The sequence below is a fragment of the Chaetodon trifascialis genome, chromosome 15, assembly GCF_039877785.1.
Source record: "Chaetodon trifascialis isolate fChaTrf1 chromosome 15, fChaTrf1.hap1, whole genome shotgun sequence".
Taxonomy (NCBI): Eukaryota; Metazoa; Chordata; class Actinopteri; order Chaetodontiformes; family Chaetodontidae; genus Chaetodon; species Chaetodon trifascialis.
The window spans coordinates 11,629,418-11,642,634 of record NC_092070.1 but is presented as its reverse complement, the minus strand read 5'-3'; the positions used below and the strand labels follow the sequence as shown (position 1 = coordinate 11,642,634).

Below are 13,217 nucleotides of genomic sequence, written 5' to 3'. Positions count from 1 at the left end.
GCCGCCTCATGTAAAGTAGAGAGGAATGGAGAAGTAAACAGAAACCGAGGCTGTCCAGGAAACATAGACGAGAAGCCGAGGTGGTGTTTGGATGAAGAATATGAGCGCATTTCGAAATGTTAAAAAATTATGTTTTTATGTGTTCTTGTTCCATTTCCCCCCTTATTTCCTCGCAGTCTGTGTTTAAATAGTACCTTTGTACTTTTTCATTCTATTTCATTTACTACTCTAGAATTGTAGACTGTTTTCTTCTCATACACAGTGTCTTAATTCCCTGTAATTCCTGCTGTTCATTGCGCATTAATTAAAGGGATGAATTAAGTGTCAATCCATCCATCTATTAATTTCTGTAAAATGTGTCCGGAGGGATGTAAACTACAGTGCGTTTGTCTGTGATATTATACACTGATTATGTTGTGACCTTAGCACACTTAATTTTTATTACTTTACGGACAAATAAGAGCCAGTTATGAATTTCTGATATGCCAGTCTTCAAATTACATTATGTTGTTATGATCAATATGCACAAATTGGACAGAACAGAATTTAACATTAATGATCAGCATCATTTTAAAACTCACCACCCATAGCCCCTGTGGAGATGTGAATGACATGACTGTGAAAACAGAGCCTTGGCAGGGAGCTGCTGAATTTAAACCTGGACGAGGATTTGACTTTTCAGCAGAGAAGGCTTGACCTGATAAGAGGACAGACACAGGATCTCTCAGCACACTCTCCAGCATCAGTACTGATAACTGCAGTACATTCAGGGGAATTCAGCTGTTAAGTTTAGGGAACAGGAGGTCATGCAAATACTGATTTTTTTTCCACAGTAAAGTATAGTTGGACAGGCTCCTTAATGTGCCTGCAGTGTGACTCATACTGTAGACATGAGTGGGAGAGGAGGTGCATTCAGGTGTGCCCAGTACAGTGAATCGTGAGTTTGCTCCGCATTTATAATGTCCACTGGCTTCACCTAACGCATGAACCTGACTTTAATGCAACCACAGTTTTAACAAAAACATCACGATACAGATGTTGAGCACCCTTTCAAAAATGCTAACTCTATAATGGCACAAAATAAACTAAAACAGTACCAACATTTGTGCTAAACCTGCCTAATTGATTTAACACAATACTTGTACCTTGTGTGACAGAGAGAACAAACAGTGTAGCTGCTGCCACACAGTGGCTCATTAACCTCAGCACATCCTGTCACTCTGTGACTCCCACGCCTTTCCTCCAAAACCTTTACACACACACACACACACACACACACACACACACACACACACACACACACACACACACACACACACACACACACACACACACACACACACACACACACAAGACACACAGACAAGACTGACTTCAATAAAACAAAACCACATACATTACAAAATATATATTTTATATATATATATAATATGATAACAAAGCACTTTTTCATGGCACTTTGTGATCACCGTGACACCTCAGAAGAGGGACAAATGTAACATTGAGCAAGTTCAACAAGCGAACATTCATAATGAACATTGTACAAAGAAACAAGTTACACAATGCGGTGCGTGAACAAATACAGCTTCGGTACAGTCTAGACAACAACATCCATCAACGAAGGAGACACAACAATGTTTGGGGGTGCTGGGTGCTGCTCTGTGTGTGAATGGTAAAAGGCAAATTACATGCCAAGGAAGCTATAACCAAAGAAAAAGAACATAATGAGAATAACCTCTTTGTAATGTCGTGTGGTGCAACAGTGGGGTGATCCTCCAGCACAGTTACATGTACAGTACTTTGAATGTAATGTAATGCAAGTGTCCCTGGCCCTGAATTGAATTTACAGACAGACACACAGTGGGCGAGCGCCCTCAAAACGTTGGCTTTATTCTATCTAACAGCAGTACAGATGTGAACAGACGGGATTATTTTAGCTACAATCTGACTGTGAGACTGAAGTCCACTTCTCAAACACACTCACTTATCAAAGAATCATATTGAAGACTGGAAGGCCAAAAGGGATTCAGTTCACAGCCTGGTAAAATTCGGATGAAAACAAACTAAGAGCTGCATGGCAAAATGCTATATCCACATTAACAGTCATACTGATTGTTCATACAAAACTGTCATTGATCAAGAGTCAGGCCTGCAAACTCCGGTGAGATGAAGAAGGCCTGTTCTGAGAAAAGGGCCAAACTTTGCTTTATGATGCATCGCTTGGAGTGGGTCATGTGCTGATGCAGGGCCATGGTTAAGCTAGGTTTATGCTGGATGCAGTGTCCCTGACGCAAAGGTAAGCACACCAAAAATGACAGTATTGCATCTTTTGCATTGAAAACGGACAATCTGCAACTCGTCAAGTCACTTGGTCGTGCACTTCTGAATCTTTGTGATTAGGCATGCGTTTGGAAGTTGACTGACTGAGCAGCGTCGCCTCGACAGACACCTCTACGACCTTTGCTCGAGAGACCACAGGGACACTGAACTGAACAATTTCAACTTGGAGGTAAGCGACAGTAAGTACACAAGGGCAATATTTGGCAGTATGTCAGTGTTTCCTACTGGTGCCAGCCAGGCAGCATGTGCAGCCATGTTGGATAATGACGTCCTTCCAGCAGCACTCATTGACTTCTTGCTCATTCACAGAATATTTTGCTTGTATGCTGTTGGACATAAGAGAATATTGCAACAAACAACACAGTGGGCATGAAACTGCATGCTCGTAGCCCACATGCTATCTGCAGAAGCCTGTGCTACTGTGTCTGACGCAAGAATACACAAGGTTTTATGTCACTGAAGCGCAGTTAAACAGCGACCTTTCGAGCTACAGCAACCGAAAATATTAAGAACATAAGGTCAAGCAGAGGCCTGCCATAAAGAGGGACTACACACCGAATGACTTTTTATGTGCTGCACATGTGATCAAACAGATTCTTGTTGGTATATGATGTTACAACATTCAAATTTTGTATGTAAAAAATACATTTTATGCTCAAAATGAGCTTATATGTGCAGATTTGAAAGTCAAGAGTGCTCTCACTCCTCCCTAACTCAGCACAGAGAAATGATACACGTGAACATTTATTTCTCCACAGTGGCAGCAAATGCAGCACACGGGCCCACAGACAACTGTGCTTTAATCAGAGTTTATCAAGATATTTAGGGCCAAAAGATAGAGACACTAACAGCATGGCTATGACCGGAGACCCTCTCGTAGCACAGCTGTTAGCCCTGCCACAACACAGCTACCCGCATAGGGTCATACATGTGCTTCTAGCGACTGTCCAAGCTCCACCAAACTCTCTGAGATCAGAGACGCAGAATGTCTGATAGTAACTGCTCATGGGTGGATCATCACTCTAAAAACCAGCTCTACGTTGCTGTTCATGCTACACTGAGCTGTGGTCAGTCAGTGTCCCTGATCCTCTGCATCATGCACTAGACGGCCACGAGGTCATATAGGTTTGCAGTTTGCAGCTATGCAGAATAGACTGATAAATCTGTTTGTTTTTGTCCCTGCACATGGATATAGCATTTCAGATTGTAACTCCTGACTTTGATACAACTGTCACCACAAAGACCACAAACATCTCTACGCATGACATAAAAGAGATTTAAATTCACATTTCAGATAAGGGATGGCAGCCAATCCAGATTCACTTCCATTCAGCCAAACGCTCAGTGGAGAAGACGAGGACGTCCGCTTCTCTGGTGTGGCGCTGGGATTGGCTTTTTTGTAAGAGAGCAGACATTTTTACCACCCTCCCCCCCCCCCTCTTTCTGTGTGTCTCTCTCTGGCTTGTGATCAGGATCAGCTACATGAGGCCGCAGCAGCCAGACTTCTGCTTCTGAGACTCGATGTAGTCGTGTATCTGGAACTTGGGCTCATTGGGCTGCTGTGTCGCTCTGTGCTTCAGCTCCCTGATGGAGAGAGAGATACAGGAAGTTAGATACAGAGGGGGTGGATGTGTGGGATGCAGCACAGACAGGGTGAGCAAATCAAGAAAATGAGAAAGGAAGAGAAATAAAAAGAGCAAGAGGGAGCGAGGGAGAGAAACATCCCTCTGTACTGAGATTTAATCAAAATGCCTCTGGCATGAATCATTTTATCTAACTTGCACTTAAAATACCCATCGCATGAAGATAGCAAATCACCTACATTACTTTCTTCCACAGCTCTGGGAACATGCTGTGCAATGTGTCATTTTTAGACTAAATAACAGTCCTTTAACATATTTCCTGCCATTCAATAAGAAAGGTGTGTACACAAGGAAGCCAGTCAAAAACACAAATTACACCGTTGATGTTTGAGATCCAAAGGGAGTCTGAAACGTGCACAATCCCATTATAACGAGTCAACGGGAACAAACAACAAATTAGCTAAAAAACCATTAGAGTGTATTAGTTGCAGGAATCAGAGGGAGGCGTGTGAGCATAACTGCCAAGTCAAATAAAAGTGTAAAAATACTCTGAGTCTACAACAAGATGTCGGCTGTATATGCATGAAGCAGATTCAAATACAAATCCTTTATGTTGCGCCTCAGTCTTTATTGCTCCAGAAGCATGAGTGGAATGGATTTTTCCAGTCTGTTGTGGCCTTTCTATTACAAGCGAGAGAGATGTGCAGTTTCACAAGTACAATGAATTCTCACTGCAGAGGACCGCTTAAAAGAAGATGTAGCTTCTGAAGCGTAAAATATGTGTTTTGGGGATCACTTTTAGATGACTGTGGAAATGAAAACGAACAAATAACTTCTCTGTATTATCCCTGAGTGATTTGTTGTGTTTTCTTTATTATTTTTTTTGTTAATTTTCTTGAATGAGTTTGGCCACTGATGTTTTGGCAATGAACCCTTAAAGTCTGTGTTCCAGTTCATCCCAAAGGTGTTGGATGGGATTGAGGTCAGGACTCTAAGCAGACCAGGCCAGTTCATGAGCGATGCTTTGCGCCCAAAAGCATGTTGACACAGAAGAGCTCTAAGTCGAATATTTGCTCTCTTTTAGGTCTTTTGAAATATGTCTCAGCTGCCAAATGCTCCACTCTGTTTAGCCGCTTGTCGCTAACTTTGACTGTCTGCCAGACTGGGCAGGTAATGTGCATTTATCAAAGCTTTTTCAGTGATAACAGCTGCCTGCTAATGCTGGAAACGATGCTAAAGAGAACGGTGAGAGTGAACCAGAACAGTGAAGCTTTGGGCCAGAAAACCAAAAGAAAGAGCTAAAAGAAAAGCTGAGGAGTACAGTGGAGCTACTGCTTTTATATTACACGTAGGCATTTCAGCCACTGCTAATATAAAAATGTCGATAAGTGCAGCTTAAAGACTTACTTTGCTATAGCGAGAAAGGCCAGCTCCACATTGACTCCTGTCTTCGCACTGGTCTCCATAAATGGTACACCATATTCCTAAGATGGAAACACATTAGAGGAGCCAGTGGAGTGTCTGTTGTTGAGAATATGACCACATGGGGCCATCACACATTACCTTTGCCAGCTTCTCTCCATCCTCCGTCTTCACGACCCTCTCTGCTGCCATGTCTGACTGTAAGACAGCGCCAGAGAGAGAAAACAAGTCATCATAGCGGAGGCGAAGGGTCACAGATTCACCATGCCATTAGCTACAGTGATGCACCATCGTGTCAGCCTGCACGTCCTCTTATCTGCCAGCCCTGCAGCACAGCTGCTGAGCCAGAGCTCCTGCAGACTGATGAGATGTCAAAAACTCCACCTCTAGCAGAAGAGCGGCACTCCCACAGACTGATGCCACCAGTTATGCTGCTCTCACAGCAAATGATCTGAACGACTGCTGTGTGACATCAATGACCCTGGAGAGGGGAGAGTCCTCTCTGCACCACCAGAGGGAGCTTACAGATACAGCAGCAATGACTGCTGGTTGTGGTGAGACAAGGAAATTTCTGCTTTCATTGCCAGCAGCACTGTGAAGGAAATGGTTTCATGCACGGGAAGCTTGAAGCAAGCGAGTAAGTTTTGGGGGGTGTTTTGAACGCATCCTACCCAAAAGGATCAAATAACATTGGATGATGGTTAAGAAATGAATGTGCTGGTTATTTGACTTATCAAGTGTGCACATTAAAAACATGAATCAGCAAAGACGTGCAAGCACAATTAAGATTCTGTTTCACTTGTAAATGTTAAAATAAACAAGTGACAGTTTGCATTCGTGCATGTGCTGCATGGTAGATGCGCTTTCTGGCTTTTAAGCATTCACATGTGTCTGAGCGTGATAAGAGTGCGTTAAAATTGTGCTAAGAAACCAGTTATCCTCCTGATCTTTCTGTGTAATGCAAAAAGGAAGCTTTGCTCACCTTGTTGCCGAGCAACATGATGACCACATCCTTCTGGGCATACTCGTGTATTTCAGTCAACCAAGCCTTTAAAGTACAAAAGACAGACAGATACAGGAGGTGGGAAGTAAGAGAGATTGAACTCTAAACAGAACAAATACCACCATTTAAAGACTGCATCTCCCCTTTCCTCCCGAGCCGTGTATTATCACCACCCTCCTATCGATCATGGTGAGACTCAGTCGCTCTTATCCTTGAACACTTTTATTGCTTTTCATTACTGAAACTGGGAACTGTGTCGTGAAGCAAACCATAACATTATGTCATTTCCAAAGAGAGCTGTGAGAAAATGTTGGAGGACCTCATCGTACTTTGCATGTAAATAGACAGACTGAAGCGTTCAGCTTGAGAGGGTTTGGGAAGTGAAAATGAAGAGAGAGCAGGGAGAGAGCAGGGAGAGAGCAGGGAGAGAGAGAGAAAGTGGGAGGAAAAAAGCAATTTGTGACAGTCTTACCCTGATATTGTCAAATGATGGCTTACTGGTGATATCATAGAGCAGAAGTAACGCTGTAAAAGGAAGCAGAAGAGCAGTTTGGTTGCACCTTTATTGTTAATCTGCACATCGTCTTATGCAACACACACACATCAACACCTACACGCATTTCATTGCGCACTAATAAAAAGTACAGATCTCAGCCAGGTTGCTCCCTTACCTGCACTACCCCCTCCCACTCACTAACACACACTCACACAGACACACACACAGCATGAGGAAGTAAAATATAAAAAGCAAAGGTTACCCTGGGCATCTCTGTAGTAGGCGTGCGTTACGCTGCGGAATCTCTCCTGGCCAGCTGTATCCCAGATCTGCATATTAAACCACATAATACACAGCAGCTAATGTGGGAAAACTGAATCCTGAACAATCCTCGCAACAAACCCTCCACAGCCAACCTTTAAAGCGGAAACATACCATTGTACTGCCAAACTGGAGTTACCATTTGGTCAGTTCAAGCATTCTGAGGACAAAAGTGAGCCACAGCTAGCCACTCCGGCTAAATTTATAGAGTATAAAAACAGCTAAACTAGTTATGCTAAAAGGTAGGCTAACTAGCTTAGCATAGCAGAGTAGCTATAATTGCCATCTCAGCTTCTGACAAAAGTGGAGTCCACAATTTGTTTGTTTTGAATCACATATTTAAATGCATTCAATTGTTAATTAATACACTACATTATCCATTATTACATTATATCTAGATTAAAGGTTCTCAAAGTCATAACCCTGACAGACGCTTAGGGGGGCACAGTTGGATGCAGTAGCCGAATAGTGTATTAAATGTAGGTTATTTAAAGTCAAAGTATTGATATGGAAAAATATACTGCATGCATTTCACGTCACGCTCAGGGGTAGCACGTAATGTTTCTGAGGGCCACCATTGGCCCACAGGCCACATTTTGAGAACCCCTGATCCACATAATCATCAATAATAGCAGATGGAAAGCTTAAAGAACGCATTTTGTTGGCTCATACTGTGTTTTTCCTCATATTCCTTTATGTTTATCTGAAGGCAGAAAGTGCAGTTTTTAGGATGCATCGATAGTTAACGATTTTCCATTGTAAAATAATCTGTTTAAAAATACAGAAAATTCAAATTTTAGTTTCTATCCATGTGGTATACTGTGTATCCAGCCAGCCTGAAATCATTAAACTCTTTTCTCTCAACTTAATCTTTTCTGTGTTAGCTGCTGTTCTCTGTCAGCACAGACTCATGGTGGAAGAGCCTATTTTGGAATTAATCACAGGATTTTATCATGTGCAAGGACCGTGCATGAAAAAAAAAAGAAAAAAAAGCTAAGGATTTACTCGCACTAGCAGAGGAATCTAATTTGGCACCTCCCACTCAGTGTTGAATGAACAGGTTATGATGATAGACGGGTATGTGCCGTAGATTAACAGCTTGCTGCTGGCACATAACCCTCCAGAGTCCCGTACGCTAATACGATATCAGACACTTTGATTGGATTGGTAACGCAAACAATGACAGTCAAGTGAGCATAAAGCATATTTGGGTCAACTATTATTTGTAAACATATTATTTTTAATTCTACATAATCTACCAGATTGGTTCAACTCAATAGCTGCCAGAAGGATGAGATCATTTAGCAACTGAAGAGCTGAAATGCAGACACGGTCTAACATAGATCTAGAGAAAAGTTCTCACCTGGAGTTTCACTTTCAGGTTGTCGACATCCACCACTTTATTCTGCAGAAACGAGAAGAGCTATGAGAGACTGACAATCCACCATATGGTTTAGAGACTGGAGTGCTGTGAAAACGACACAGAAATGAATGACGAACATCACGGCAGACTGCAAAAGCTGAGACTCAGCGTGTGGCAAAAGAAACAAGATAACTAAAAGTGGCTTTGAATGCTGGCAGAGAAAGTAATTTGCAACACCCACACAACAAGGTCCTGGGATTAGACTTAATTACACAACAGTGAGAAAGACGACTGGCAGCATAACAACTGACTCCCCCGTTAATTTCCTGCAGCCCTGTAGGGGTGCCCTCTGATTTCCTGCAAAGACTGGTCTGAAATAGTTTAGGCACCTGAACTAAAACAGACTACATGTTTTGACTAGAAGGGGAAAACTGAAAAAAAAAAGAAAATCCTGAGTGAATTAAGAATGGACATAAAGTTTAAGATAACATGCATGTTTCAACATGCAAAACACAGGTTTCCCCCAAGCTGTGTTTATTTTACCATAACATAACATGCTACAGCAGCAACTCAGGCCACAGCCATATTTTAACCTTACACAGCAAAAACCACCAAAGAGAGAGCAGCTGAGATGAAGGAAGTGTGACCAGCAAATGTTCTGCAGCACTTCCTCAATCACTTCATAGTGTCATATCAGTGACAGGTCGCCACAAACCGCCCCTGCCTTTCCTGTGAACGTACAAAAGCACATGCATGCACCTAAAGAAATGCAGAAGAGCTGCACAGCGACAAAATAAACCTCTGCGATGTGTGCAAAGCTGCCACTGGCAGCTAAAGCTGCCACCTGCTGAATCCTCTGCCTTGGCAGAATGGACATGGTTCAACCCCTGCATTTGTTGCCATGGGTTTCCATTTTTCCCTCAATTATGACGTGAGAGGAGCCTGCATGCTGAGTAACTGCTACAAGGAAGCATGCCGAAAATAGACCAGCCATGTTACAAGCTGCCACAACAGCCTGCCTGCCTATCCATGCACAGAGGACAACCTCAGCATATTGACTCAACTGTTTCTCTCAGATGACTCTGTTTCTAAGCAGCTTTGGCCCTTATCATAAACACGAGCAGGGAAACCAAAGTGAATTGCATTAACAGCCATTCTTCTGAATGGATAGCGTGACACTGAATGCATCTTGTTGTTCAGGTGTAAACCAGTGTCAGGTGCCTTTTTAATGCATTTTATGAAAAGATGCTGGTGGCAGCACTTGAGTGGGGGCAAGATGACACGATCACGCTTCTGAATAGCCAACGTCCATATAGCTGCGTCAGTCAGATACCCATTATGCTCTCTAATGTCTACACCACCACCAAAAGAAGACAATACATCACTCTGGCTAATGCAACACAGTTTCCTCCTCAAATCACCCCTACTTGACTTGCCATTAGTGTGAGCTTTTTGCCTTGATTGGAGGGAAACGGTGGTGGTGGTGGTGGTGGTGGTGGTGGTGGTGGTGGGGGTCTATTTTCATATTCATCCCAGCAGAGGAAGATATACAGTAGAAATCTGCTCCAAACTTAGCGACAGACACTGTGTGGGTCTGTGTGTGAGGTATATGTGACGAGGTAGGAGCTTGTCTGTCAGCAGTGTGACTCCTCAAGGACCGAGTTGAGCTGCAGCCAATCTTTGTAGGAGACAGGGACGTGGGCAGGCATCTGCCAAGACATTTATGAAGCTATCCGCAGCGCCTCGCAGCACAAGTGGTCTGTGAACCTGACTGATTGGTGAGAGGATTTGTACATTCGGTGCTATCATCACAGAATGATTAAGTGTCCCGCGTGGAAATAAGGTGATAATTGGGCTGATGACACTCTAACAAGTGGATCTCTTGTTGCTTTGTAAATATCATTAGGCTGTTTTTGTGATGCTAAATATTTCCTCAGAGGAGTAGCAGGAATAAAACACAAATGACAAAACAGTAATAGCACACACAGAAAGAATGAGAATATTATGAGTCATTCTGTGAGTCTGTTCAGCAGCATCTCTCTCACCCTAAAGTCTATTCCAACGGTGGCTATAAAGTTGCCTCCCAGAAATGCCCCGTCTTTAAAGCGCACCAAGACGCATGTCTTCCCCACAGACGAGTCTCCCAGCAGCATCACCTGGAGCAAAACCCACCACCAAAGAAGAGGGACAAAAGGTTACAGACAGTCTATACATGGCAGGATAAGAACTACAATCCCCCTGGAGAGGAAATTAAAACTGAGGGACATGTTGCATAAATGATTTTGCAATTGAGTGAATATTTCACAACTGGGATCATGATGGCTGAGCCTGATGGTGACATTGTGCAACTGTCTTATTCACTTAATGTGCCGCCTGGTTAAAATTATAAGGCGAACACAACCCCAGCGCACTACAGATTGGGTTGTGATCCACTGTTGACTGAGCTGCCACCAACATGTGGTGCTCTGCCAATACTGGAGAAGGGGATTAGAGATGTTGGATCCAACTCTGTCATTTTACTCTCATTGTCTTTCTGTGCGCATCCTTCTCCAAAACTAATCAATAAAATTACAACAGGATGTGCAATTATACAGCCCATCCAGCAGCATGTGAACCAAAGCTCATATGTTCACACAGTGAGTCATAGCTGCTTAAACACACAGTGTACACGATGGTGATCCAGTTAAACTTCTCCTTTTGTCTGTGGGTCTTTGGAAAACCATCACAGGTGTGTCTGTGCACCTTTTCTAGATATTTCATGGGAGGGTTCCTAAGGAGCAACAAGTACACCCTCAGCAAATATTTGCATATCTGAAAGGGCGGACAAAGCCACCCTCGAGAGATTTACAGACTCAGAGAGACTTCTTAGTAATACGAATGAAAGCATCAGGTCAGTGACTGTGTTGCCTATGTGCAAACAGTAAACATGGCCTGTTTCACGAGGAGAATGCATAAAGCCAGACTAATCAACTGAGAGTTAATGGTTTTCACTTAGATTCTGCACATTCTCCAGATGTGGAGAGTCAATATCCACGTTGTTGCTGCAGATAAACCCAGTTGTTTCTGTGTCAAAGCTACAGTAAAATGTAGACACCTGTTCCACCAGCAGCACCACAAAGAGAACAAAAACACACGACAAGACGGAAATACACACCTTAAAGGCAATATCATAATACTCGTTAATAGAAGCGCATCTTTCCAACACATATTTTGACGTTCCGTTTTTAGCCTGCTTGTCCGTCAACGATGTCTTTCTTGCAGACATCGCAATGCCAAGAAAAGAGCGCAGGCTGTGGGAGCCCAACCACAGTAATCTCCGAGATGTGTCCCAGAAAGACGCGCACGGTGCCCGTGAGATCTCCGCCGCTCAGTCCCGGTCTCCGCCAGCCTCCAGCCCCTCTGCTCGCATTACTGCATGTGGCCACAAAATGATCACCAGGCGCTTCCCGCGGACAATCACACCTTGATATCTCACAAGACGGAAGCGACGATGAAAACTTGACAAGCAGTCAGCAGCAGCGGCTCTTCGGCATCTGCACGGACCAGTCAAGAGAGCGGTGATGGCAAACAGGCGGAAACATTTCTCGGGCTTTGCAGAGCGGAGCGGTGCATCCTGGCGTGGGCAGATGATTAACTGAATGTGCAAGGACGTCGACAGCTCCAACAACAGCGTGTTTTCTTAGGAGTGAAACATCCGTCTCTCAGGCTGACATTGTCCCCACGACGGCTGCGGGGGTCAATCTGCGCTGGTGGCTGACTCACCCGCCACAGGTGGTGCTCGATCATTGAGAGGGTCAGAGCAGAGAGACACAAACCAAGAGAGGAGGAGAGATGTTGAACTGTCACACACTAGTTTAAATACACTTCACGGATGAGGTGAATTTTCCTCCTGAAGACAAAGAACCTGTTCTTTATGGGGAGAGTGTGCGTAAAAAGGCGCATCCCTTTAAGAATATCTCACAAAAATGCTGACAAGACCATCTTATATTATCAGAAAGTAGTGCCTCTCCTTTATTTTTATAGCTTCTTCTCTATCAACCCCTTTCCCCCTCCCTTTTCTCCTCTCAGCAGGCCAACAAACACTTATCCAAGTCTCTCCTCGTCAAGAACGCATGACCTTACACATATCCCCAATCCCTCCATTGAATTAGCATGTCATACATGTCTAAAATGGTTTCACCGAGACTCGATTTGCCCATCAAGCCTGACAATGAATCTTTTCCTGCGGTGTTTGTCTCCCCCCAGTGTTCAAGTCCAGAAGAAGCGCGTCTCCGCTCCGCTCCGTGGCGACAGGACTGATAATGACACATGGTCAGAGATCACTTATATAACTGACGTGCAATCTCTTGTTCAAACATATGAACGCGTCACTCTGTGAGAGCTGCAGGCAACATCTGGCACGAACAAAAACATCCATCCAGGGACGGAGCGGAATACATTTTTTGATTCATATCTGAACGGGGTGAAAAAGAAGTCTGTAGATGTGTTCGTACAGTATGCGCGCATTTTCCTGGAACTGACTATTTATTTTAAAGCAGTGAACAGAAGTGCATCTACAACGCGCATAAAGGAGGCTAAAATGTAAATGCTGAAAACTTATTCCAGCTGAGAGAGCCACAACAAATGCTCATGGATCCGCAGAGAAAAACATACAGAAACATTTTCACCTTGTGCGCATTTAAAGCAGTA

General features: G+C 43.6%; 1 protein-coding gene across 1 annotated transcript; it reads right to left on the bottom strand.

The window, feature by feature from the left end:
• Nucleotides 1-1,395: 1,395 nt before the first annotated feature.
• LOC139343936 (ras-related protein Rab-37) lies at nt 1,396-12,476 on the bottom strand. The gene is made up of 9 exons (XM_070981786.1): nt 11,683-12,476; nt 10,574-10,684; nt 8,529-8,570; nt 7,107-7,173; nt 6,821-6,873; nt 6,328-6,393; nt 5,487-5,543; nt 5,331-5,407; nt 1,396-3,924 (listed from the first exon to the last, which is right to left on the bottom strand). The coding sequence occupies exons 1-9, from the start codon at nt 11,791-11,793 to the stop codon at nt 3,819-3,821; spliced, it is 690 nt and encodes a 229-aa protein (XP_070837887.1). The 5' UTR covers nt 11,794-12,476; the 3' UTR covers nt 1,396-3,818.
• Between the last annotated feature and the right edge of the window lie 741 nt (nt 12,477-13,217).